The sequence below is a fragment of the Marmota flaviventris genome, chromosome 1, assembly GCF_047511675.1.
Source record: "Marmota flaviventris isolate mMarFla1 chromosome 1, mMarFla1.hap1, whole genome shotgun sequence".
NCBI lineage: Eukaryota > Metazoa > Chordata > Mammalia > Rodentia > Sciuridae > Marmota > Marmota flaviventris.
In genome coordinates this window covers 82,767,152-82,794,807 of record NC_092498.1, presented here as the reverse complement: position 1 = coordinate 82,794,807, position 27,656 = coordinate 82,767,152, and the positions used below count along the sequence as shown (strand labels likewise).

General features: G+C 39.5%; 1 protein-coding gene across 2 annotated transcripts in view; it reads left to right on the top strand.

Annotated features, from left to right (window-relative positions):
* The window catches only part of Igf2bp3 (insulin like growth factor 2 mRNA binding protein 3), a 138,063-nt gene that overhangs the window by 82,436 nt on the left and 27,971 nt on the right, over positions 1 to 27,656 (top strand). Inside the window, exons 4-7 of one of the 2 annotated variants that reach the window (XM_027932767.3) lie at positions 9,840 to 9,891; positions 9,983 to 10,046; positions 21,464 to 21,745; positions 26,328 to 26,462. In XM_027932767.3, coding sequence (XP_027788568.2) covers positions 9,840 to 9,891; positions 9,983 to 10,046; positions 21,464 to 21,745; positions 26,328 to 26,462 — 533 coding nt within the window. The remainder of the gene's footprint in view (positions 1 to 9,839; positions 9,892 to 9,982; positions 10,047 to 21,463; positions 21,746 to 26,327; positions 26,463 to 27,656) is intronic. The other variant, XM_027932768.3, reaches the window with a different exon arrangement.

Below are 27,656 nucleotides of genomic sequence, written 5' to 3'. Positions count from 1 at the left end.
ACAGTAGGCTTGAACCTTATTAATTTCCATTAATTTTCCCCCCTTAGAGCCATGGGAAGTCTAAAAGGTTTTAAACTCAACTCACATAATGTAGTAGGTGCTCATTGTATTCAGCGATGAACATTAATTTTGAAACAGCTTTTCTATATTAGAGGAAATTACCAGGTTCTGAATCTCCCAACCCATCTAGAAACAGATACTCAAATCCCTGTGTCCCCACTCCCTATGGCAAGACATCTGACCCTGGGTTGGCCTCTCACATGTATCTGTGTAAGAACTGGACTCACTTGTGAGCAATAAAAGATGCATGGAGTTGATATGTGGCTAGAATCTATGCGGTTGTATATAATGAAAGTGATCAAATAGAAGTCACAAGAGCATACAGGATCCAAATCGCATGTACTAGGAGTAGTGAGTTGTAGACAGAACTCTAGCAATCTCCACTGTTGGGGATGGAAGCAGGGGCTTGGGGAGAAGTAGTTTGAAGAATAAAAATTAATTTTTATTAATTTTGTTCTGCTTTAAAAAACAAAAACAACAACAACAACACTTTGTGAATTTGGTTAGTAAGTAGAACCTCTGTGAAGTCAGCTTGCCATCTTAGCATGATTTCCTAAAAAGTTTGCAGCTAATTAAATTGACTTCTAACTGTAACTCCTCCTTGGCTATTGATGGATCGCTGTGACTTATTAAAACCTTAAAACTACTCAAGCATGCCTGCTTCCAGTCCCAATTCATTAGTGTCATCCAAATCGGTACTCAGATCTTTTCTAAACAGCATGAAGCAGGATCGTGTTACAATCTGAGGGGTAAGATCTGGGTGAAAAGCTGCTCAATAGAATTTTGGACCAAAAACAGTCGTCATGGGCTTAATTAAGCAGTTTTTAAGTACAGCAAATATAGCGTGACTGAGTGCTAAGTAAGACTTTCATCTCTTGAATACATACTGTGGAGACTGAGGGCAATGGTGGGGAGTGTGGGAAACCCTGTTTTGCCCCGTAGAACCTCGTGGTTCCACCAACTAATTTCAGAAGAAGAAAATTCCAAGAACGTTAGTATGAACTCCTTTTGACATTCGCTTGGTAATGTGTGATGACTCATCCCTCCGCTGTTCCAAAGTCACGGAACTTCTTAGGAAATAGATGGCGATCATAACGGCCACCAGAGGAACTCCACTGACTTTTTGGTCCTTTGTCTACTCTCCTCCGGCTCTCAGACCTTGTCTTGGTGGTTGCCCAGCAAATGCTGCAGTGTGTGAATGTAGTGAGCATCTTTCCTTCCTCTGCCCAAGCCCCAAATAATTCACACATTTGACCCTGCCTGTGGTTCAGTTGTCTCTCCTGGGAGAGCCTTACGGTTGGGAGAGAAGACAGACTGGGAATCCCAGCAGCTTGAGAGGCTGAAGCAGGAGGATCACAAATTTGAGGAGGGCCTCATCAATTTAGCTAGACCCAGTCTCAAAATAAGAATAAAAAAGCAGACAAAAAAAAAAAAAAAAAAAACTGGGGGTATAACTTGGTGGTAAAGCATCCCTGGATTCAATTCCCAGTTAAAAAAAAATGGCGGGATGCAGTGGTGCACCACCAAACAGGGCTAGGGATGTGGCTCAGTGGTTGAGTGCCCCTGGGTTCAATCCCCAGTACCAAAACAAACAAAAAGGAGAGAAGAGGGGGTGGCTCACACCTGTAATCCAGTGGCTAGGGAGGCTGAGGCAGGAGGATCACAAGTTCAAAGACAGCCTCAGCAATTTAGCAAGGCCCTAAATAACTCAGTGAGACCCAGTCTCTAAATAAAATACAAAAAAGGGCTGGGATGTGGCTCAGTGGTTAAGTGCCCCTGAATTCAATCCCCCCCCCCACTACTGTACCCCCACCTCTCCAAAAAGGAGAGAAGAAATTTCTGTTTTCTTGGCGTTTCCTTTTTTCTTTTGGCATTCCTTATTTTTGGAAACAATTTGTCTAATCAAAGTTAGTTGTTTGGTTTTATTTATTTTTCCTCACTAGAAAATTATATGTTCATTGGGAAAGCGATAAGAGAGAAAGTGTTTTTCCCCGCAGTGGTAATGTTATTAGAAGCATTCCCACCCCCCACCCCCCACCCCGCCCCCAACATGCTCAGGTCATGTTGTATATATAGTTGTATATCCTGTCAAATTTTAAGCTTTTTTTTTTTTTTTTGCTTATGAAAATTAAGCTACAATTGTTATACCATGCAATTCACTCTTCTGAGGCATGCATTTCAGTGGTTTTAAGTGTATTCACAAGATTAGGACCATCACAGCTAATTCCAGAACACTTTTATTACCCCCCAGTGACCCCAGTCAGTTGCCCTTCCTCTTATCTAGTTTCTTCCCAGACCCTAGGAACACTAACCTACTTTCTATCTATAGATTTGCTTTTTCTGGACATTTAATATAAGTGGAATCATACAATATGTGGGCTTTTGTGCCTGTCTTCTTTCAACATCTTTACATCTTCTTTGAAGATGCAGCCATATTTTAGCATGTACTTTATTCATTTTCATGGCTGGAAAATATTCTATTGCATGCATGTAGCACATAACATTTATCTACTTTTCAGTTAATAGTTGTTTCCCTCTTTTTTCCTGTTATGAATGATGCTGCCATGAAGATTGTGCGCTTGTGTACCTAGATTTTTCAGTTCACCTGGCTGTAGACCTGGGAGTGGAATTGCTGGGTCATAAGTAATTTTTGGAGGAACTGCCACACTGTTTTCCAAATGTCGTCATTTTAATTTCTTCCCAGCAATGTCTTGAGGGTCCCAGTTTCACCATAGCCTTTGCCAACCACTTGCTAATCTCTGGCTTTTTGATGATCACTGTCCTAGTGGGTATGAAGTCATATGTCATCTGTGACTATGATGACGAGCATTGTTTCACATAAGATGAAAGTCCCTTTTATGTGTAATATAATATATGGTTTACAAATACTTCCATCCAGTGAGGTGTCTTTTCATTTTCTTGATAACATTCTTTGAAATATAAAGGTCTCACATTTTATTTTAAACAGCTTTTATGGTACTGGACTCCATAAGTGTTTATAATGGTTGTTTGTTCTGTTTTATGTGTATTTTTTAATGGTAATTTTCTTAACCATTTCTCATTGTTGGCCGTATAATTTTCCATTTATCAGTCCAACGGTTAACATAGCCATGAACATATCTGCATAAGTTTTCATCTATATTCTTTTTTTTTTTTTTTTGAGGGGGGTACCTGAGATTAAACTTGGGGACACCTGACCACTGTTGCACATCCTCAGCCCTTTTTTGTATTTTATTTAGAGATAGGATTTCACTGAGTTGCTTAGTGCTTTGCCATTGCGAGGCTGGCTTTGAACTTGTGATCCTCCTGCCTCAGCCTCTTGAGTCGCTGGGATTATAGTCATGGGCCACCGCGCCTGGCTCACCCTCATTCTTGAGGATTTCTTTAGTGATAATTAAATAGGAATGAAATTAGTGGGTCAAAGGGTAGGAGTGTTTTGCAGTAGGAGTGTTTGGCTGCTGCTTTTTTATTGTTGTCAGATGTTTTGGAGAGATGGACCTGGTAACACTTCTGCCAGGGAAGTGCAAGGCTTCCTTCAGTGGCCCCTTGTTAGACTGCACATTGGCTCTGATGCTAACCACCGTCCTTTGGGCCTGTTGGTGTCTTTGTCTGTTTATAACTGGAGCGGTTGTTTTTCTAAACTGTTGGTGTGTTTTAAGGGTAGTTTTACCCTTACCAGAACATGTATTTTCGTGGTCTGGTATTCTTAGTTATACCTGTTACAAGTGATACCACCAACCCTTTATGTTCAGTCCAGTCCTGACGGCAATCAGAGACTCATGAGTTTCCTTTTTTCCCTTCATCTAAGTGTTTCAGGTATTTTGTTATAAAGCCATACAGAGCCAGAACAACTACTGCACACCTAAAGGACTGATCGATTGATCGATCTATCTATACCAGAATTGAATACAGGAACGCTTTACCACCAAGCCACGTCCTCAGTCCTTTTTACTATTTTGAGACAGGGTCTAGCAAAGTTGATAAGGCTGGCCTCACTTGGGATCCTCCTGTCTCAGCCTCCTGAGTTCTGGGGATTACAGGTGTGCGCCACCACTCCTAGTAGACAATTCATTTTGTTACAGACTTGGGGCCTCTCAGGAAACTGAAGCAGTACACCCCCACCCCTGCCACCACCACCCTGTTCAACTAAAAAAAGATCTCAGAAGCCTTTCAGAGTAACAGGCATGAGTTTATTGAAGGGATAGGAAAAGGGAAAGGGACACTCTCTCAAGGGAGAGAGTGGGTCCTCTGTTCCACCTCCTGACTTTTGACCAATAGCAGGATGACATCAGACTTTCAAGTTCCCATGCCATGGCAACTCCAGGTCATTTTGGCCCATGCTGACCTGTTCTAATAGGACTCTAAACCATTACAGTCTTACAGATTTTATGGTTAAGAGAAATTATCCTTATCTCCTTGAGTTTTGGGATCTGGTCTGAGAAAAGAGTCACAAAATTCCCCCCTTCAGAGAAACTGAACAACATTATCTTGGGCCTGCATTTCTCCTGTAGTTAACAGGTAGTTTGCCGAAGAATGTGACATATCCTGTCCACTTAGGCCAGGCAGGGCTGCAGGTAAATTGCTTCTTGGAAAAGAAAGCACGTGGGGGTCAGCACTGTGGGCCCATTTTGGAGAGCTATTCTCTTAACCTCATGTTCCCACCATTCATACCTGTCTGTCCCCTAGCAACTTGATCAGTGCTTTTACCTAGAATAATGTTGGAATCACAATTAGACTTTTGACCTACCTTTCCCCTTTTATCTGGTGACATGTTAGCAGTCTGATGTGATTATCCCTGTCTGTCTGCTACAGGAGTAAGTTAGCAAGCTACTGAAACTGCTGTTTGATTCTTGGATTCTCCAGCCTCTTGTCTTTTCATTTGGTGCTGAGGCTTGAACAGTGCTGTCCTAACTCTTTGATTCCTCCTCCCAACTGTGTGGTGTGTTACATGGTGGGGGGACCTTGTGACTTAAGGAGTCGGAAGAAAAGGTAATGAAAATAAATTAATAGCTGGTACAGTGGACAACTTCCATGTGGCAGTTAATAAGAAGTTAGGTTTGTATTTGCCAGCGTGGATTGATCACCAGGAAATCAGATGGAATGGTGGTGGTGGTGGGGAGCCATGTGGGAAATGCTGTGTTTAAGCAAGTTACTTAAAGGCTACCCCAGTTTATGCATCTGTTCTGAGGATAATAACCCTGTTTGGAGGAGTAAATAAGTATATGTAAGATGTGTAAGACACTACTTGATACCTAGTTATATGAAAATTAAAAACTCAACAGAATATTGCTCTTCTATGTGTGCATCTGTGAATAGATAAGTATAAACAGATACACATACTTTTAATAAAACATCGAGGTGAAATTCTGTAGGTTTTAGTATATTAAAAAGGCTGTGTGTCACCACTGATATAGATTGTTTTCCTTATTACCCCCAAATCCCTGTTAGGAGTCACTCCCCATCCCCCTACCCTTGCCCACTGGCAACCACTAATCTATTTGTTTCTGTGGACTCACCTATTCAGATGGATGGAATCATGCAATATAATATGTAGCCTTTTGTGTCTGGCTTATTTCATTTAGCATACTGTGTTTTGAAGTCTGTCCACACTATAGCATAGATCAATACTTCATTCTTTTTATGAATGAATAGTATTCCATTGTGTATATACACCACATTTTGTTTATCCTTTAGTAAGTGAACACTTGAGTTGCTTTTATCTTTGGCTATTGTGAATAATGCAGCCATGAATACGAGTGTACAAATACCTATGAGCCCTCTTTTTTCAATTCTTTGGGGTATATACCCAGAAGTGTAATTGCTGGATCATATAGTGATTCTGTTTTCATATTTTGAGGAATTGCTCTTCTGTTTTCTATAGCAGCTCCAATATCTTAATATTTCTTCCTGCAGTGTTATGTGGGTTCCTAATTTTTCCCATGTCTTTGTGAACAATTATTTTACACTAGTATAAGTATGTGTGTGTAGAGAGAGACAGGCCATTCTAATGGGCATGAAATGATATGCCCTTATGGCTTTGATTTGCATTTTCCTAATGTTTTCATATGACATACTTCTAAAAACTTCTGGACAGACCACCACTTTCACCAAACTGAAAGTGGTTTCTTCTGTAGTTGTGTGCGTGGGATACCCCTTTTGGAAGCAGGTGGTTTAAAAAAAAATCCTAATTTATACAAGATAGAATGTTTTTACAAGTATTACACAAATTAATGCTGGTTCATACCTGCATTTGATGTATATTGACATAGTCTTCACTACTTGAAATGTTGGCTGGGAAAGCTTATTGACCCCTGAAAATGGATAAAGCTCTTTACCTGATGAAGGACAGGTTTTGTTTTCCATTGCAGGTGATGCCAAGTAAGGATTGAGTTGGCTTCAGTCTGTATATTTATATTTTTTAGCTATATGGAGAAGTGAGGGATCTTATTATAAGACAAAGTGGTTAGGAGGGTGGGCTCTGGAATCTGACAGTTGGGGCTTGAGTCATTTCTCCAGCACTTAACTATCCAAGTTCTAACATTATTAACATCCTGGTGCTGTAGTTTATGTGTCTACAAATGGGATAAAGTTACCTCATGGGATTGTGTCTATTAAATGAGTTAAAATAGATCAAATATTTGGGATGTTATTGCTACTTAGAAAGCAGTTGGCCACAATTCATGGATCTTGGCCTATAGTGGTGATGGGGGAGCTGCCTACTCCATAACCCAGTGAAGGCTAGTGTGGTTAGAGATGAATGGGTCACACAGGAACTTCAGGGCACTTGTCAGGGATTGAGTTCTGTCCAAAATATGAGAGAAAACCCTTAAAGTTAGGTGTGACTTGATCCAGCTCAGCTTTTAAAACCCAGCCTAGCTCAGCAGTACTCAATAGAAACATACTGTTAGCCACTTAGCTCCAGATGCTCTTTCACTGTGACTTAAGAGGCTCTGTGAGTAGATGGCACCTTTCTTGGGCCCTCTGATCACGTCACCTTTTAGAACTCTGAACTTCCATCTCCTCCCCATGTTGCAGGATTTAACTTGTGTGGGCTTTGATCTATGTAGCTCCAATGCCAGGACATCCATGTTGAATAGTAGGAGCTGAGCTGCCCCCTGGGCTTTCCCAGTGGTCAGAATGAAGTGCAGCAGGATTTATAAGATTGTCAATTATCTGGTGTGTGAATGCAAGCCCGCTCAACTTGAAAATAATTTTGTTCCATTGTCTACTAAAAATGATTATTGGGATGCCAATATAGGCTTCCTTGTTTTGTCACATACTTGGTCTTCTCATAGATAGATATAAACAAACTTCTGGGTAGATTTTACCCATATTCAACAACTGGTTCCTGTTGCTGTAAAATGTGTTGAGCTGTATTTGAAGGAATGTCCCTTCATCTCCTAGCTCTACAAAATTGATTCAGTGGAGATATTTCCCCATCTTATTGAAATGAGATGGTCAAAATGACTTTTTCTGGTAAACTTTTCCCCATGTCTGACACTGGTTTGGGTATTTGGAAAGTTACAGGGACAGGTGTTCTAGTAAAATTTTTTTAATATGTTTTAGTAAAGTTTGTGTTGTGGTCAAAGGATATTAAGTGCTTCTGCTTTGAATATTACTTTAATTTTACTTTTTTTTTTTTTTGGTACTGAGGATTGAACCCAGGGTGCTTAATCACTGAGCCACATCCCTAGCCCTTTTTCATATTTCATTTAGAGACAGGGTCTCACTGAGTTGCTAAGTGCCTAAGTTGCTGAGGCTGGCTTTGAACTCATGATCCTCCTGCCTCAGCCTCCCAAGCCACTGGGATTATAGGCATGTGGCCCCATGCTCGGCTTAATTTCACTTATTTTTAATGTTTGCTTTTTTATTTCCACATTTTTTTGTATGAATTCATACAAATATCTGTTAGCTTAAATTACTATGGGCTTTTAAAGGAACCTAGAATTAGCTTCCTTTGCCTTTAAGACAAAAACTATTCCTCACTGAGCTAAGCATTGGGTTCAAAAGTGTAGCATGCCTCCTTCTCTTACAGAGCCTAGATCTTCTAGGTCTGTGCAGCTGTGTTGGAGAGCCACATTGAAGGAGTAACCCATTTCCAGAGGGACCTTCAGTATATAGATGAGTGTATAGACTATAATGCTCAATGTTGTCCCTGAAACACATGTAACACATAAGCAAATAAGAAGATTTATAATCTAAGGTCATACACACGTTATAAATTGTCTGCCACCTTAAGCACAGAAGCCAGCGTGACAATGAGGAATTGATTACTTGTGACACTCCTGGCAATCACATCACTAAGGTTAATAATTATTAGTCTAGTGGGAGGAAAAAAAAGATAAAGAGATTATAAAATGATATTGCTTTCATTTGCAGGATCAGGTATTCAGCAAGTGGGAGACAGAGAGGCACTTTACCCAGTCTTGAGGGTGTGACTGGAGCGTAGGTGTGGGGGAAGTATATTGAGTTTATGGAAGAGGTTGGCAGTACCAGGCAGTTGACAGCCTCTTAGGTCATGCTGAAATATGGACAACTTACACCAGCAATTTGAAGCCACTGAAATTTATGGCAGGGGGATAGCATAAGGGTTTGGGACTGGAGGCAAGCATGCCAGTCATACTCTTGTTCAGATAGTTTAGAGGCAGTGGGACCCGAGTAGTGGGTCCTAATATCAGGAAGCAAAAATCTTCAGAGTTAGAAACAAACAAAACCCCTAGGTCATTACCTGGTAATGTTGATCTTAGTTATAATTCAGATATCATACAATCCACGGTTTAAAATGCAATGCTTTTTAGTGTTAACTGAGATGTACAACCATCACCTACAACTTTATAATGTTTTTGTCTCTTCAAACCGGAACTTTTCAGCTGGGTGTAGTGGCATATGCCTATAAACTCAGTGACTTGGGAGGCTTAGACAGGAGGGTCACAAGTTCAAGGTCACCCTCAGCAATTTATCAAGACTCTGTCTCAAAATAAGGAGGTGGAGGGTAGGAGGGCTAGGGATATAGCTCAGTGGTAAAAGTGTTCCTGGGTTAAATCTCCAGTACCCCTCCTCTCCCATTCCTCCCCAACTCCCCCCCCCCCCCCAAAAAAAAAAAAAAAAAAAAGCACACAAAACCTTAGCTTTTGGCTTCTACCCTCCCTCTCTTAACAGCCCTGTGCAACCACTAATCTACTTTCTGTCTCTATAGAGTTCACGATTCTGGATATTTTATACGAATGGGATCATTTTAATATGTGATCTTCTGATACTGGATTCTTTCACTTAGTGTGATATCTTCAACAATCATTTATATTGTAGCTTGTTTAAATATATCCTTTTTATGGCTGACTAATATTTCATTGTATGAATGTATCACATTTTTTTGTGTATCACTTCACCATCTGATGACATTTGGGTTATTTCTACTTTCAGATATTATGAACAACCTTAATTCTTCTGGGTGTATAAGGAATATGGGTGTATGTGTGTGCCTGGGTGTGTGAGAAAGATGCACTCCTTTCTCCTTCAGCCTCAAGTTGGGCAGCTGTGGCTTGAACACTTTCCTGAGTCCCTGTTGCTTCTTGTTTAGCCATAGGAAATGAGATAGAGATTGGGGACCGGTAGGGCAGGAGAGAGAAGTCCATCGTGTGTGCTCTTTGTGGTGTCCTTCCCCAGTTAGTTTTTTTGACTCTCTTCCATCACAGTTACTTAGTGATTTTAAATCCACCCTGGTTTGGGAAACTCAACTTGGGAAACTCAAAATTTATAATTTTCTCTCCCCCTCCTGCTAGGTGCTGGATAGTTTACTAGTCCAGTATGGAGTGGTGGAGAGCTGTGAGCAAGGTACATGTCTTATGAATTGCTTTCAAATTTGTAAAAGGAAGAAAGTAGAAAGAAAACTAACTGTCTTCTCTCTGTTTTTCTCTTTCTCTAGTGAACACTGACTCGGAAACTGCAGTGGTAAATGTAACCTATTCCAGTAAGGACCAAGCTAGACAGTAAGCAGTTTGAAACTTTTTAACTTTATGTAATCACTAGGTTAATTACAGTAACTTATATTTTATGGATTTCTTAATGGGAGAAGGGATGATGGGTAGCAGAAAGAAACTATTCGTAAACTTAGACCCTGCAATTAAGCATTTTTAAAAGAAGTTTGAATGTTTAGGAACGACTGCATTTTATTACATTTTCAATATTCTTCAATGCCATTAACAGAGTAATGTAGTATACCCTGAACTACACCCTATTTTCTGGAAGTCTTGGGCCCATGTATTGTTTCCAAGTTACAATTTTTTTCATTGCTATTGTGACACTTCATTGCTATTTTATCTGAAGCTGGCAAGTTGATCGTGGATTAAACTAATAGATGTTGTCATCTTGCTCCCTGAATTATCTAGTGATTACTATTGCCATTTAGGAGCAGGCAGACATTGAACAAATGTAACTTGCTTATAGATTTATGGAAAAAGTATAGCCCAATGCAGTTAATAAAACTTCACAGTCAGTTCCCTCTAGGAAAAGGTTCTGTAGGCTTTGAATGATCTAATGAACTGAGCACTAGAGAGAGAGAACAAGGGTCCCACGAATACTGCCTTTGACAGCTCTATTCAGAACATGAACGTGGACAAGTGGCATACAAAGCACCCAGCACAGGGCTGGGGATGTAGCTCAGTGGTAGAGCACTTGCCTAGCATGCCCACGGTCCTGGGTTCAATCCCCAGCACTCCAAGAAGAAAATAAAAGAAAAAGAAACCCTACTATTAAGAAATGAAGCACAACACTAGGTGTCAGCTAACTACAGAAGAGTCACCTCCAGATACAGTACAGGCAGGAACAGACAGTCCCTTCTGTGTGCAAGGAAGGACAGCACTGATGGACTCTGAGTCCTAAAGAGGGAAGGGGAAATAAACCTCAAGAGAGGAAGTTCACCTAAGTTACTAAAGGCAGAACCACTCACAGAAGGACTATGGCAGGAAGAATAAGCCTGGGAAGGAGAAGGAAATTTGTATAACACAAAAGGAACTGTTTTTAAATTGGTAATATTCATATTGTACAAAATTTTAAAAAGATCTAAAGATGAGCATAGTGCAAATCTTCCTCCTTGTATTGTTCCCTAGCTGCCTCCCCTTTGTGAGAGCTGTGAGATAACCATATGGAAGACAAATACATGTTTGTATTTTTTTTTCTTTTAGCACAAATAATACCATAACATTTAAGTGTTTTACACGTGTATGTGCTTTTTTTTCTTTTTCTTTTTTTGAACTGTATGCACCTTACTACTGAATCACATTCCCAAACCTTTTTTTTTTTTTGAGACAAGGTCTTGCTAAGTTGCTGAGGGCCTCACTGAGTTTCTGAGTTTGGCCTTGAACTAGCGATCCTCCTGCCTCAGTCTCCCAAATAATGGGTATTATAGTTGCAGAAAATGATTTCATGATATGAAATGACTTATTTAGTTCATCCCAAGTTGCATATTTTGGTTGTTTTCAGTCTTTTGCAGCTAAGAACAATGCTTTGGAGGATCCATGCATATGTGTGTGAGTCCACATATAGGATAAATTCTATGGTGTAGAGTTTTGTTTCTAATTTTATTTATTAGTTCTAGAGCTAGTTCATATGCCCATCGTTGTGTGAGAGGGTTTCTCCATAGTCCCCCCAGGGTGGGTTTCATCAAAATTTACCAGTCTAAGAGGTGAATTTTCTCTCTCAAGTAAAATTGAAGGCTTTTAATGTTTTAAGAGCATTTTCTTTGTATCCTTGATTCATTAAAAAAGCTTTTTCTATGTTCATATGTGAATGCACGACCAGTGTAATTCCATATCATGTACAACCACAAGAATGGAAAGTTATACTCCATGTATGAATAATATACACTGTCATATATATCTAAAAAGAACAAATAGAATTTTTAAAAATTTATAAAGTTTTTATGACTACTTATGTCTCTTATATAAGGTCTTGGACATAATAGAAAATGTGACATGAGTGTTTTGTTTTGTTTTTAATTTCGAGACGAGGTCTTTTATAAAATGATATTTTATAAATTTTGTCCTTCAACTACATTATATAACAACAACAACAAGGGCTGGGGATGTGGCTCAACCGGTGACGTGCTCGCCTGGCATGCGCGGGGCGCTGGGTTGGATCCTCAGGACCACATAAAAATAAAGATGTTGTGTCCACCAAAAACTAAAAATAAATATTAAAAAATTCTCTCTCTCAAAAAAAAAAAGAAAATTTCACCTTTTAAACCCTCAGTAGATTAGGAGATAAAAGTAAGGGCATTCAAAAAGTAGATGCATGATTTGTCGCAACATGTTTTACTCTTTACAAAGATCTGTATTGAATACTTAGTAGAATCAAGTCCTTGTTGAATGGGAAATATGGAGTGAAAGAATAAATTCCAGGGTATTTGGAGATTGTCATGTATCTGTCTTAGTTGCCTTATTTGAAAATTTACATGAGGCTAACAAAATTAAGGAGGGGATGCTTAATAGTTAAATGGGAGAAATTATGTTGGAGACAACCTACATTGCTTTGAAGAAGCTTAAGAAAAACTTTGGTAGAGAGAAAGCAGTTAGCTTCCTGCTCCTTATAATAATAATAATAATAATAATAATAATAATAATAAAAAAGTTCCAAAGCACAGGAAGGTAGACTGGCTAGTCAAAGCAGAATTATTCTGAACGTGCTCCTAACATGACATCTAGGTGAAGGTGGAGACATTCTTTCTCTTTTTTAAAAATTCTTTATAATAGTTATTAGTCTTATTGATACCAAGGGGAGGTAGAAGGAAGGCTGTTGGGAATTATCTGGTTTAGATAATTAGAATACCTAAATAAATAAATTAGGCATTTTAACTAGGAAAATAATTCACAATAACCCTTATTCTAATATTCAGTTAATTTTTGGGCTAGGGATGTGGCTCAGTGATAGAGTGTTTGCTTGGCAAGCAGGAAGCCCTGGGTTCAGTCCCCAGTACCTCCCACCCTGTCCCCAAATCAGTTAAATTTTATCCAGTAGTAATTCAACCACAAGTTACCAGTGATTTAAGGCAAAGTCCTTGTCCTCAAAGATGTGCCTCCCACAGTGCAAGATGAGTATTTGAAGAGGGACCATTTGAATTTAGTTGCTATCTGTCTAGTTAGCTTATAAAAAATATTGTCTGCAAAGGAGAATAGTTAACTTTTAAAGTGTTAATCTAGAGCTGTTTCCTTTGATGGTTATTAAGAAAATGTGAAAGCACATGTAAACGACTAAAATAAAATTACAGAAGTATGTTTCTATATAAGGATTCTTAGTAATATGTCAAAGACTTAATACATTTATTTATAACAAAAATTGTTTACTCTGATAGAAATGTTTTCTAAATAATATAATAAAGTATATACCCTAAGTATTAACTCCCCAGTGATTCAGGAAGCTGGGGCAGGAGGATTTCAAGTTTGAGGCCGGCCTTGGCAACTTAGTGAGATCCTGTCTCAAAATAAAAAATGACTGGGAGTGTATGTAGCTCATTAGTAAAGTGCCTCTGGATTCAGCCCCAGTTACACTGTTTCCTATTCCCAAGATGGTCCACATTCTCCCTTGAATTTATCTCTGCTTTCCTAAATCTGTCCATACCTCTTTAAAAAATATATAAATGTATATATATAAATGTGTGTGTTTCTCCACCTTCTCTCAAGAATTCCAAAGATCAAAGACAATTAGAAAGCAATTGGGTATTTAAAGAAGTTAATGGATTTAAAGACTAGAAAATTCAGTTTTGTGACAGTGTCATGAAAATTTTCAAAGTTTTCCAATAATTTTTTAAAAATATTTTTTTCAGTTGAATTTGGACACAATACCTTTGTTTTATTTATTCATTTTTATATGGTGCTGAAGATCAAATGCAGCACCCTGCACATGCCAAGTAAGCACTTTGCTGCTGAGCCACAGCCCCAGGCCCCCAATAATTTTTTTTTTTTTTAAAGAAAAGGGATATGGAGTATGCTTTTATTCTATGAGGATAAATTTTATTTGTGAGGCATTGACTATATTACAGAAAGTGTGGGTCCTAGAGTCAGGCAGCCTTGACTTAGTAACCTTGACCTCTGAGCTTCAGTTTTATTAGCTATGCTATGACGACTGAAAAAAAAAAAAAAAACCATTCATTTAATACATGCACATATAGAAAATAGTTATCAAGCTGGGCACAGTGGCACACTCTTATAATCCCAGGGACTCAGGAGGCTGGGACAGGAGGATCACAAGTTTGAGGAAAGCCTCAGCATCTTAACAAGGCCCTAAGCAACTTAGTGAGACCCTTTCTTGATATAAAGGGCTGGAGTGTAGCTCAGTGTTAGAGCATCCCTGGGTTCAAATCCCAACAGCAAAATGAGAAGAAAAAAAAAAAAAAGGTGTATCTAAAAACCCAGCATACAGGCTTTCAGCAATAGTACCTTTTATTAAACACACTGGGTTCTGGGCTGCTTCTGGAGTAGCTTGAAGCACCTTGAACTAGGACTTGGTCCTCTGAACCCTGCAAGCCTGCTCCAGGCTACACCAATGCAGTGTCATTTTTCCATGACATCTTGGCAGGCCACCTACAGGTCAAATCTTGAGGTCACAAGGGCCACATTGATCTTATTTGAGCTCTTTTCTCCTCCTGGCATCTGCTCCTTGGAAGTCTTTTGATGCAATATGCTTGTGAGGGTGTGAGTGGAGCTTGGAAGTTTAGAGGATAGATTCCGGAGTCTAGTGGCCTGGACTGGACACAGAGGTGCCACCACTTTCCTGTCTGTGATTTTGGTCAAGTTAATCTGTTGGTTCACCCCTAGTCTCTAAAATGGGAATAATTATAGTCCTTAGCTCATGAGGCTGTTGGTATAAACTAAGATAATGCCTCCAAAGCACTTACCGTAATAGGAGGTGGTGAGAGCTCAAAAGTTAGCAGCTGTTAGGATTTTCCCAATGTGTTTTTGCTGCTGGTTCTACCCTGTTATTACTCCGTGTACTGCACTTCAGATGTTGCCTGGTGGATCCTGAGGAGCTAGAGACCTAGGTTAAATGTTCATAGCTGCCTCTTTTTGTTACTTAAAGCTCTGTGATTGCCACTCTTAAAGAGGATTCCTGAAATATGGCTTTATTTCTGAGATAGATTTTAACATGGATATTCCTGCCACCTTGTGGCTAAGAAAATTAAAAGATTCATAGCACACAATATTAGAAATAATGTAGGATTGTTTTAAGCTTTAGTCTTAAATTACTAAATTAGTAAAATACTGAAGTTAATGAAAGCTTAAAGATCATTAAAAAGACAAGTGTATGTTTAGTGAATGGACTTAGAGCAAGACAGGCTTAATTCTCTGGCTCACCTATTTCCTTCCCTCTTCAGAGAGATGCCAAGCTAAAGCTGTCAGGGGCAGAAAGTACTCATAGGAGGATGTGTGATGTGTGACATAGAAATAACCCTGTAGAATGAGTAGGCATTTAGTTCTTATATTTTCTTGTCTGGGATTCTTGTTTCTGGAGTTTATTTTTTGTTGGAGAATAGGAATGTTCATGCTTTGAAACTGTCATCGCAGATCCTTTTATATCAGTATGAAGATCTGAATCAGGCACGCAGTTATGGTTAGAAGTGTTTAGAAGAACTTGGCTAATGCCTCAGGGAGGAAATCCACATTTAAGCTTTAAAAAAAATTATGTAAATAGGTTTATTATGGAAAAATAAATTAAGAATACAAACTAATTCCCTGCCATTTAAAGATAACCACTGTTAAATTTGGCATAGAGTTCGTAGACTTTGTCCCATGTATCATGAGTTTCAAAATTACAGAGATGACACTGCAAAGTTTTGTGAGCTGTTTCTTAATTACATTTATACTACTTATATTCTCCATATAGTAGCCTTTGTAGTTTATTTATCTAGTTCTCTATTATACATCTAGTGTGTATGTACTTGTTGAATTTTGTTTTTGCTTTGCTTTTAGGACTAGTTTAGTAATAAAGTCCTTTATATGTAAATAATCGGACTTTGTCCATAATTATTTTGTTAAGATATGTCCCTCTGCTTGGTATGATGATGGTGCATGCCTGTAATCCCAGTGGCTCAGGAGGCCTGAAGCTGGAGACTAGCAAGTTCAAAACCAGCCTCAGCAACTCACCGGGGCCCAATTCATCAAGATCCTGTCTCACAATAAAATACAAAAAGCGCTGGGGATGTGGCTCAGTGGTTAAGTGCCTCTGGGGATTTATTTCCAGAACAAAAAAATTTAAAAAATTTTTAAAATCCCTGCAAGAGTATTATCAGGTTTTTTATAATTCTGAGTCAAATATCTTTATTCTTGGTATGTATTAGTTTGTTTCCTGTAATTGTCACTGAGTACCACAAAATGTGTAATTTACAAAGAATAAAGATTTATTTAGCCAATGCTTATGGAAGGCTGGGAAGTTTAGGTGGCTGCATCTGGTGAGGTCCTTTTTGCTGGTGGGGACTCTAGTAGTGGGGTCCCTCTGCTGCGTCCTGAGGCAGTGTGGACCCTCACATGGCATGGCAGAACACGATAGCTCAGGTCTCTCCTCTTCCTGCTCTTATAAAGCCACAGTCCCATGGAATGAGGATCTCGCCCCGTGGCCTCATTGAATTGTAATCACCTCCCAGAGGTCCCATCTCCAAATACCATGATCATTAGCATGGTAGGAGAGAGAACTGAATTTGTGACTTTTCCATAATGGCTAAACTTCATCTTGTTAGGACCTACCTGATCACAGCAGTGATATCTGAAAGTAAAAAGGAGACTTAATGGGACTGAAGATTAGTGGTAGAGCAAGTGTGTGCATAGCATGGAAAGGCCTTGGGCTCAATCCCTAGCACCACCCCCTGAAAAGAGAAAGACTTTAGATGTGGAATTTTAGAGTTGAAACTGACTATAAGTCTCATTTTTAAATTTCATAGATGAACAGCCAAACAATGAATGGTTTTGTGAGAATACGTAGCTATTTATTGTTCAGCTGGACTAGGGTGCTGGTCTCTCTCTATCCTTCACACTCTTCAACCTTCAAATCTCTGTGTGGACCTGTGGGGAAATGTAACTTCTCTGGGTTAATTTCTTTTCTCTCCTTCCCTCGTCCTCAAGTTGAACTAGCTATTCTACCAAGGCTTTTTTCAAGTGTAAACTATGATCCACCCCAGTAAACTTCTTATCAGTATAATTAAGTGCTGCCAACCAAAAAAAAAATTACTCAGCATCTTGTAAATACCATCAGTGCAAAGAGTTAAGTAATGATGGAACACAGGATCCTGAGTGGATAAACATCCTGAGTTCTGTTGACCACATGTATATGTTTTGGATGATTATAATTGTTCATCTTTATGTCTTATATATACAGTAGGCTTGGTGAAAATATTTAAAAATATCCCCATGAACTTAGCTGACCACTTTGTAACATAGCTGAATATCCTAAACTGTTCAGACAAAGGTTTCAGTGGTTGATTTTAAGTTCAGAAACTGAGGATCTTTATTCATGAAAAAGTCATTACTCTACAGTAAGGTTACTCTTGTTTCTTTACAGCTGTGTTTGCATTTGAAACACTGTGGTCCGAGGGGCCATAACCCTAATATACACAATAGGGGCTCTCTGTCCTCTGCCTGGAACAGCCCAAGTTTGGAATGACTGGGACCTAGACTGTGTACTGGGTACTGGCACTCTGTGTCATCTGACCTCCCAAATGAATCTTTTTCACCCCCTCATAGAAAAATCTTATAAAATTAGTTTAATGAAATTTATATGGTTTCTTGGACATGTGACTGGGACATAAGTTACCAGATGTTTCTATGTATTCTGGAATTATGTGTTTGCTTCTGTTTATCCTTATAGAGAAGAATGTCTCTGTCTCAATCCAGAAATAAGGTGTTTTTTTAACCCCTTTTTTATAACATTGGCCTTCATTACTCTTTTCTGAAGCTGGCAACTCAGTTCTGTCATGGGAAAGGATTTAACTGTGAACTGTATTGCCTTTTATGCCTATAGATAAAGGGATGAACTTCAGGTTTTTGAAGGAAATTTTTTTTTTTGTAAGAACTTTATAGTTGGGTTCATCCTCACAGACTCACATATGCATGCAATTTGATTTCAGTTCATGATCCCCTCATTTTCCCTCCCGTCCTCTTGCCCCTCTCCCATTTTTCTTCCTCTAGTAGACTTCCTTTTGCTCATCTATTAATTTATATTTAGTTGGTTCTTTATGTTATTCTATCTTCCCTTGCCCTTTCCTATATTTTACTCTAGCTTCCGCATATGAGAGAAAACATTCAACCTTTGAGTTTGTTAGTTTGGCTTATTTTAAAGGAACTTTTGATGATCTTTTGCCTGATCTTCAAAAAGGTGTAAAGTCGCTTTGAATCTCTGAAACTTCTACAGTTCCAACTTTCTATTATAATAAGTATATACCACATTAATAAAACTTGTCAGTTGTTTCCTTGTAGGAATAACCAAAATATTTTAGGGCCCTCAATCTATTTTCCCGTAAGAAAAAAGAAAACAGCAGGAAAGTAAAGAACAGCATGTTAAGGTTCTGCTATCAAGATGTTAGTAAATAAGTCACAGTGTATGCCCATTATCTTCCTCTGTTGCTTGTGAAAAGAATGTCCTCTGATTTCTCAAACTAGGAATGAAACCACCATGTGACCCAGCTATCCCACACCTTGGTCTTTATCTAAAAGAACTAAAAACAACATACTATAGTGATAACACCCATTTCAATATTTATAGCAGATCAGCACCCAATAGCTAAGTTATGGAACTAGCCCAGGTACCTGTCAGTGGATGAATGAATTTTTAAAAATGTGGTATATGTACACAATGGAGTTTGATTCAGTAATAAAGCGTGAAATTGTGGCATTGGCCAGTGAATGGATGGCACTGTAGAACATCACGCTACATGAAATATGCCAGACTCAGAAAGTTAAGGGTTGAATGTTCTCTCTCATATGCAGAAGGTAGAGCAAAATAAGGAGGACAAAAATTGTGTGTGAGGGGGTTGGATGTCATAAAGACAGAGGGAAAATCAGCAATAGGAAGAGACTGAAGGGGAAGGAAGAGAGAAAGGAAAGGGGAAGAAAATACTGAATGATTTAGACACAATTGCACTATGTACATGTATAAACATACCACAATGAATTCTACATTTTTATATATAAAGCACTAATTAAAAATATGTAAATTAGTGTAAGATAGACCACTAGAGTAGAAGAATGGAAATAGGGGGAGGAAAAGAGGGGGCACTAGGGACTGAAATGGAACAAATAAAATTCCATGCATGTATGATGATGTCAGAATTACGCAACTATTATGTACAATTGTAATTCATCAATAAAAGCCACCCACTCCCCTCCTACTCCACCCCCCCACCCCCCGCCAAAAAAAAAGGGTTCTCTGACATAGAAACCACATGGAAACATCCCAGGACAAGCAAGCCACTGAACAATGTACATCATGACCCCAGTTAGGCTTTTGAAGAAGGTATTGAACATATCCACATGTTTGTAGACATGGAAAGTGGCACAGGTCCATTTACAGAGGTATCACAGCAGCATTTCTGGGAAGGGCCTTGAGTGGTGGGAACAGAGCATCTTCCATTTACTTTGTATTTCTGCATGACTGAGATCTCTAACAAGAATTCATTCATATGCTGGGAGCTTGACATGAGGAAAGGGAGAATTCTGGCCCAAGAGCCCAGCAGTGAGCCTCTGCAGCTGCTTGTCTGCGTCTGTCTTCTATTCTGTGCTCTCGGTACCCTTGCTGGTGCTGGGACCCATCTCTTTCCATCTCGGTCAAGAATTGCAAGTAGGGGTTGTGGCTCAGTGGTAGAGCGCTCTCCTAGCCATGTGTAAGGCACTGGGTTCAATTCTTAGGACCACATATAAATAAATAAATGTCCATTGACGACTTAAAAAAAAAAAAGAATTACAAACAGGGAAACGAGTGTATATAAAATGTAAACCACCACACAGAGCAGCAGGAGAGAGTATTGTAAGCCTGTTTTTCTTTCCCTGTGTGGGCTGCTCTCGGGGCCTGTTGTAACAGAATAGGAACAAGAACCTGAAGAGCCTAAGAAAAGTGTGGGACTTTTTTTGAGTTTCCATTTTGTTGTATATTGGGAAGTTCAAAAGGTATGTTTCTGGGGGTGTGATCATGTGGTTTTTAAAAATCTTGGCTATGCACCCTATACCATTTATTCATAAATTTTCACCTTTTAAAAATATGTAGAACATAACAATTTGGATGACTTTTATAATAAATAAAAGAGGACAGAAATGAAAGAGTGCTTAGCTCGTGTACTCATGCTTCCATAAAATTTAAAAGTAGGCAAAATTAATCCATGGTGCTAGAAGTCTAGGAAAGGAGTAATTATTGGAAGGAGGCACTCGTGGGCTTCTGAGGCACCGGTATTGGGTCTGGATGTATCTCTTTACCTTGTGAAAATTCATTGAGATGTCTACGAATTGGGTACTTTTCCACATAAACATTAAAATGAAGTTTTAAAATGGGGAGGGGCAAATTCTTCTAAAATAGATACAGAGTGTGATGAATGGATGGAAAAATACTCTATTCCCAGTCTTCCTCTTTTGTGCTCATTGCCTCCCTGCCTCTCTCTTCCAAGTCAGATCCCAGGCTCATGAGATCAGGAACAACCGCTTTCTCAGGGACTGACTCACAGAAAGAGCTATCTTTGGTATTAAATTTTATCTGTCTTGCCATGGCTTGTAATCCCAGCATCTTGGGAGGTCAAGGCAGGAGAATCGCACGTTCAAACCCAGCCTCAGCAATTTAGCAAGGCCCCATCTCTAAATAAAATAAATAAGTAAATGGGGCTGGGGATATGGCTCAGTGATAAAGTGCCTCTGGGTTCAATGTCCAATACTCCTCCATCCCCCATTTTTTTTTTTTTTAAAACCTATCTCTTGTAAATTATGTAGAGATTGTTCATTGATTCTTTGAATGTTTTAAACATTCATGTTGTTAGAGGATGAACTGTAATGGCCATTGCATTCTGACTAGGAAACTAGACAGGACAAGCTGCCTGCTCATTTCTCCCTTGCTATTTGGGCATTTCTAAGCTGTTACTAACCTCAGGGTTAAACTCAATTAAGTGTTTGACAAAATGTTTTTTTTCTTTTTTTACTTCCTTTATTCTTTGGTAGATTGCTAGTAAGTCCCCCCTTGGAACCTGTTAGCCTTTTTTTCCCTGTGTGGACTAAAAAGGAAAAGTGTGGGAGGTGGTGGGATTGTGTGTGTGTTTGGTTTGCTATTGGTATAGTGGCTTTATTCAGAAGTTTTGGAGCTAATAGTTCTGAGTGATTGTTGCTTTGCTTAAAGATTCGTTGTATCACTTACTTTTCATTCCCACCCCTTGCTCCTTGTGAACTTTCAGAGCCTTAGACAAACTGAATGGATTCCAGTTGGAGAACTTCGCCTTGAAAGTCGCCTACATCCCTGATGAAACAGCCGCCCAGCAGAACTCCTCACAGCAGCCCCGAGGGCGCCGTGGGCTTGGGCAGAGGGGCTCATCAAGGCAAGGGTCCCCAGGATCAGTGTCCAAACAGAAGCCATGTGACTTGCCTCTGCGCCTGCTGGTTCCCACCCAGTTCGTTGGAGCCATTATAGGAAAAGAAGGTGCCACCATCCGGAATATCACCAAACAGACCCAGTCTAAGTGAGTGTTACTGTGTGGTGGGTGTTCTTGTCATCCCCTTTGAATCTTAACAGAGTGTGTTGTTCAAGAACTTGGTGCCCTTCCAAACAGGTTAGGAACCTCTTTGTACAGCATTTGGGAATGTGAGGGGGAAAAAAAACAACCTTGTGATTTGATATGAGTGTTTATGAGTGTTCATTTGTGTAAAACCTCAAAGGGAACCTCCAGTTTTCACACATGAATGGAAAACAAATGATACCCGATCCTCTTTTGGTGGGAAAGGCCCTGGCAGACAAAAGGGCAGTGCCAGGTTATTCCTGCCTCACCCCCTCCTCACTTCCAGCCTTCGGTGGTTTTGGAAGTCACCTTCTGGTTCTAATCCATTTCTTCTGTGGCCTCAATACAGAGATGGTTTTCTCTTTTCTTCAGTAAAGAATTGCTCATCTTATGATCCAAATTTATCCTGTGATTAAGCCTTGTTATTTAGAATGGCTTTTTCTTCAGGATGTTGTTTGATAGTATATATTTTTTATTTGTAGATGGACACAGTACCTTTATTTGTCTATTTTGATATGATGTTGTGGATTGAACCCAGTGCCTCACGCATGCTAGGCAAGCACTCTACCACTGAGCCACAACCCTGGCCCTAATTGGCAGGTTTTAAGGGGATTGTAAGATTATTGTTCAAACATTGGCGGTAACTTTTCAGGAGTAGAAAGCAACTATTTTTATTTACCACTGTACTACAATGTTCAAACATTGGAGGTAACTTTTCAGGAGTAGAAAGCAATTATTTTTATTTTTTATTTTTTTTAAGAGAGGGTGAGAGAATTTTTTAATATTTATTTTTTGGTTTTCAGCGGACACAACATCTTTGTTTGTATGTGGTGCTGAGGATTGAACCCGGGCCGCACGCATGCCAGGCAAGCGCGCTACCGCTTGAGCCACATCCCCAGCCCCAGCAACTATTTTTATTTATCACTACTATAGCCACAGTGCTAAGGCTGTTGCCAGATGCAGAGGTGGCTCTTACATTATCAAATGAGAAAATGAGTGTGTATGTGAATGGTGTTTAAAACCCTTTATATAAATATCTAAATTACCTCCGCAATTTAGAAGCTCCAGTGCATTACATGTTAGTTGTTAGACTTTCTAAACCATACTGTGGTGTGCATATTTTTGACTCTGGGGTTTGGTGATGATCTCTCCCTATCCAGGGCTCTGTAAAATGCTACAAGGCACATCTGGTCCTGTTCCTACTGTGTTTTCTGGAGAACTTATGCTTGCACTAGGGAGAAGAGGTTGGGTATAGACAGTGTTGTTCGGTAAGCCTTGGGACGACTACAGAGATGACTGGATCCTTTTTGCCTTTTTAGTTTAGTAAGAGGGTTTTATGTGATTTGAGGAGTTACGCATGTCTTTCTCTGAAAATAGAGCTGTGTGCTTTGTTCCACCAGGCATGGGAGTTATCCATATTCATCACAGGCACCTTGTCTACATTCAGCTGTCTGACTCATTTTTCATGTAGAACTAAAAGGAACTGTATTTTGTGGTGGTTACCGCCACTCTGCCCCCATGTTGTCCTATTTTGACTTCTACTTTGAAGCAAGAGACATTAGGTTGGTACCTGTGTGAAAAATTGATGGCTCTGACCTGATAATATAGTAGGTAGGGAAGACAGCTGAACCATAATCTAGATAAATTTGCCTGGCTTTAATCTTAAATTTTAAAAGCTACTTGCTTGCCATGACCTTCCATTACCTGCAGAAACTTATTACGTGGCTTCCTTTGTCATGTGGCAGATTAGAGTTGTTCGTTTTTGAGCTCCTCATTTCCTTGTTGGATGAAAGAACTGTGACTTAAATTGAACTATTTGTTTTACTTAAGGCAGGAAGATGGGGGATAGAGAAGAAGGGAAGTGATTTTTGCTGTATCTGATGATTTGTTTGCAGAACTCTGCCAGTGAAGTTAATTAACTCTTGCTGTTGAAACTAATCATTATCAGAACCTCTGTTTCTGGAATGGTCTCTAGGGGACCACCCTAATCTCCAAAGTTACGTTCCCTTTTCTCAGGGGATGACAGTTTGGTAGTCCTTAACACAGAGGGTGGAAATAAACAGAAGGGATATATTAACAAGTTACCAGAAGATAAGCATGACTGACACTGATTGGGTATTGAAACAACCTAGGAAGATAGTTCCTGAGATTGGCACTTTTATATAAGACACTATTTTTTTTTTATTATTTCTAGGGAGCCCATACTTGTTTCATTTCTATATAACCCTTATTTTTAGTTACAGGTTTTACTTCTGCGCAAAGCTTTAATTTTCAACCATGTATTCAGGAAAAGGAAACCCAAACCTTGAAATGATTGGCATAATGAAGTGGTCATCATGCTCATGACTCTGACTCAATAAGTACTTAATTTTCCCTAAAACGTAGATTTTTGGGATAAGCAACAGCAAACTTATTCTGTGTTTAATTCAAATGTACAAATTTGGGAATTAAAATAAGAAAGGCTAAAGGTTCATCTCATTCTTTCTTTTTTTGGAGGGGAGGGCACTGGAGATGGAACCCAGGGTGCTTTACTACTGGGTTATATCCCTGGCCTTCATTATTGTGATTGTAGGTGCGTGCTACACACCTAGCATTCACCCCATTCTCTTTTTTTGGGGGGTGGGTACTGGAGGCTGAACTCAGGAACACTTAACCAGTGAGCCACATCCCCAACCCTATTTTGTATTTTATTTAGAGACGGGATCTCACTGAGTTGCTTAGTGTCTTGCCATTGCTGAGGCTGGTTTTGAACTCGTGATTCTCTTGCCTCAACCTCCTGAGCCGTTGGGATTACAGGTTTGCACCACCAAACCCGGCTTCATCTCACTCTTGAGATAGTCAAGAGTGAGATGAAGCCGGGTATGTATTTATAGGAGTTGTTCCTTGCATCTATTAATGTGTAGCTTTTTTTTTTTTTTTTAGTTGTACACAATACCTTTATTTTGTTTATTTTTATGTGGTGTTGAGGATTGAACCCAGGGCCTCGAGCATGCTAGGCGAGCGCCCTACTGCTGAGCTACAACCCCAGCCCCCCCCCTTTAAAAGAAACATTTTCATTTTATTTGTTTTTATGTGGTGCTGAGGATCGAACCCAGTGCCTCATGTATGCTAGCAAGCGCTCTACCACTGAGCTACGACCCAGCTCTATTTTGTAGTTTTTTAAAAAGAAATCATATTATGGTATATATTTTTCTCTTAGATTAACGATAGAGAAGAAGGGAAGTGATTTTTGCTGTATCTGATGACCACACACTATATTAGTACTTGTAGTTTCATCACCTTTTTGATAAATAACTTTCTGATGGGCTGGCAATGAAGCTCAGTCGTAAACTGCTTGCCTAGAATGTACAAGGCCCTAGGGTAGGTCTCTGGAAATGCAAAAACAAAACAACAAACTAGCTCTATGACATAGATATACTGTAACTGTTATTTAACTATCTCATTCTTATGAGAATTTTAAAGATAAATCTTTTCTATTAGAAACAATCCCACAGTGAGATTATTATGCTGATTGTTTTCAGCAAGAGCTGGTCTCCCCTAGTGAATGTTTGGCAATGTCTAGAGACACTTTTGGTGTCAGAACTGGGTAAAGGGTATGCTTCTAGCATCTAGTGGGAAGAGGTCAGGGATGTTGTTACTTATCCTACAATGTACAGGATGCACCATCACAAAATGATTGAATCTGGCTTAAAATGTCAGTGAGAAATACCACTCTTGGTCCACATATGTGATTGTCTATACAAGATGTTATGAGAAGTGTTCTTGAGTTGAAAGATGACAATAGCATTACCTTTGATAGGTTCTGCCAGTTTGCTATGTACTCACACCAGAAGTGTGGGTGTGTCCCATTACCCTTCATCTCACTAAAACTTAATTTTATCCATCTCAAAATATTTGAGATTTGGAGGAAAATGATGTTTCAATTGGCATGCATACAAATTCCTAGTGAGTCTGAACATTATTTGCATTTATTGACCATTTGGTTTTCCTTGAAGTAGAATTGCTATCTCTTTGGGTTCCATTTCCACTACATTTGTTGCAGACTTTCCTCTATTGAGACGGCAGACACAGAAGCCTTGCATAAAGAAAGCAGATGAATGAAATGTGCTCACTTAATGGATATTCTGTGCAGAACAAGGAATTCAACCTGGCTTGTGGGACTCCAGCTCCAGCCCCATTGGCACGTACTCCAGCTCCTATTTGTTTTGGAGCAGAAGAAAGCCTTTTGTCGGAATACCAGGCTCTTTGCCTGTGAGATATTTGTACTGTGGCATCTGAAAGGGAGTTTTAAGCACCAGTAGCTTGGGCTAAATAAAAAGATATCCCTGCTTGGTTGGACTGAGGAAAGAGAGGGGCATGTTCCTGGAATTAACATCTGCCTAAGAGGAATCAGTGTTGACATGTGGTACAGAGTTTCTGCTCTTGAGGGAAGTGGGTCATCCACTCTCTCCCTAGAAGTCCTGGGGCTTCGCAATTGGTAATCAAAAACTCTGTTGTGAATATACCTTATAGCTCTCACTTTCTCTCTGCTTGTGCTCACTCTCAGAATTGATGTCCATCGTAAAGAGAATGCAGGGGCTGCTGAGAAGTCAATTACGATCCTCTCCACCCCTGAAGGCACCTCCGCGGCTTGTAAGTCTATTCTGGAGATTATGCATAAGGAAGCTCAAGATATAAAATTGTGAGTAAAGGGGACTAACTTACAAAAGAGATTTATATGGTGTTTTATTTTGAATTTCTATGACATAGTTCTTAGAGATTCCCAGCAAACAAAGGGAAATGCTATCCTGATGAGCTACAGTGGTTAGCACTACTAATTTGGTTGTGAAACATAAATCTGATTTAAATATTTAAATATTTCACTTTCATCTGTATTTGAATGTGGAGTGAGTAATGATAATGAGGAAGAGAAATCCAGTGATAGAAGAGGGTAGTTGGAGTACATAGGAAGCCAACCCAGGACCAAGAAGCATCCTGGGATTCTGCTGAGACAGGGACCCCAAATCCTCACTTGTCCTTTACTCAGAGCCCATGGGTGCCCTGTCTTCTGCTCCTCCTCACCCCTGAACAGCAGGGAGTGTAGAGGTAAGGAAACGCCTCAATGTGTGCAAAGGTAAACTGGAGATTTATTTGGGTTTTGCAGGTTGGAACTCTTAATATTTCTTCCATAGGAACTTGAGTGGTGGTTGAGTTCTGAGCCACATTTAGTATACAGAATAGCCACACTAAAAACTGAATCCAGAGGAAGGCTCTATAGTTAGCTCGGGGACCTCATCACCAATGCCTAATTTGCAGAGACATTTAAATATCTTCTTAGCAGAAAGTATTATATATGGTTACTGCAGTATAAGAACATAATTACTTTTTAGTATAGAGAAAAATAAGGGAAAAGCCTACTATCTGATAACCCTAGTGACATTTTTAAACAGTGATATGTATATAGTTTAGAAATTGTGCAAGATACAGAAAGCACAGTAAAAGGAATAGGAACATCTATCTTCTGTTCTTATCCCCCAAAGTAGTACCACTGTTAAGTTTCTTCTATAAATTATATACTCATCTCCATGTGTTAGTTAGCTTTTCATCACTGTGAACAAAATACCTGGCATGAACAACTCACAAGGAAAATTAATTTTGGGCTCATGGTTTCAGAGTTTAGTCCATTGCTGTTCCATTTCTCTGGGCCAAAGGTAAAGCAGAACATCATGTAGAAAAGGCATGGCAGAGCAAGGCTGCTTAGCTCATGGCAACCAGGAAGCAGAGAAAGGATTGTGAGGAGGGAGAGAGGGACCACGCCTTGGACCCTTAAACCCCAAATGCATGCCCTCAGTAACCTACTTCCTCCAGCCATGCCCTCCTGCCTACAGTTACCACC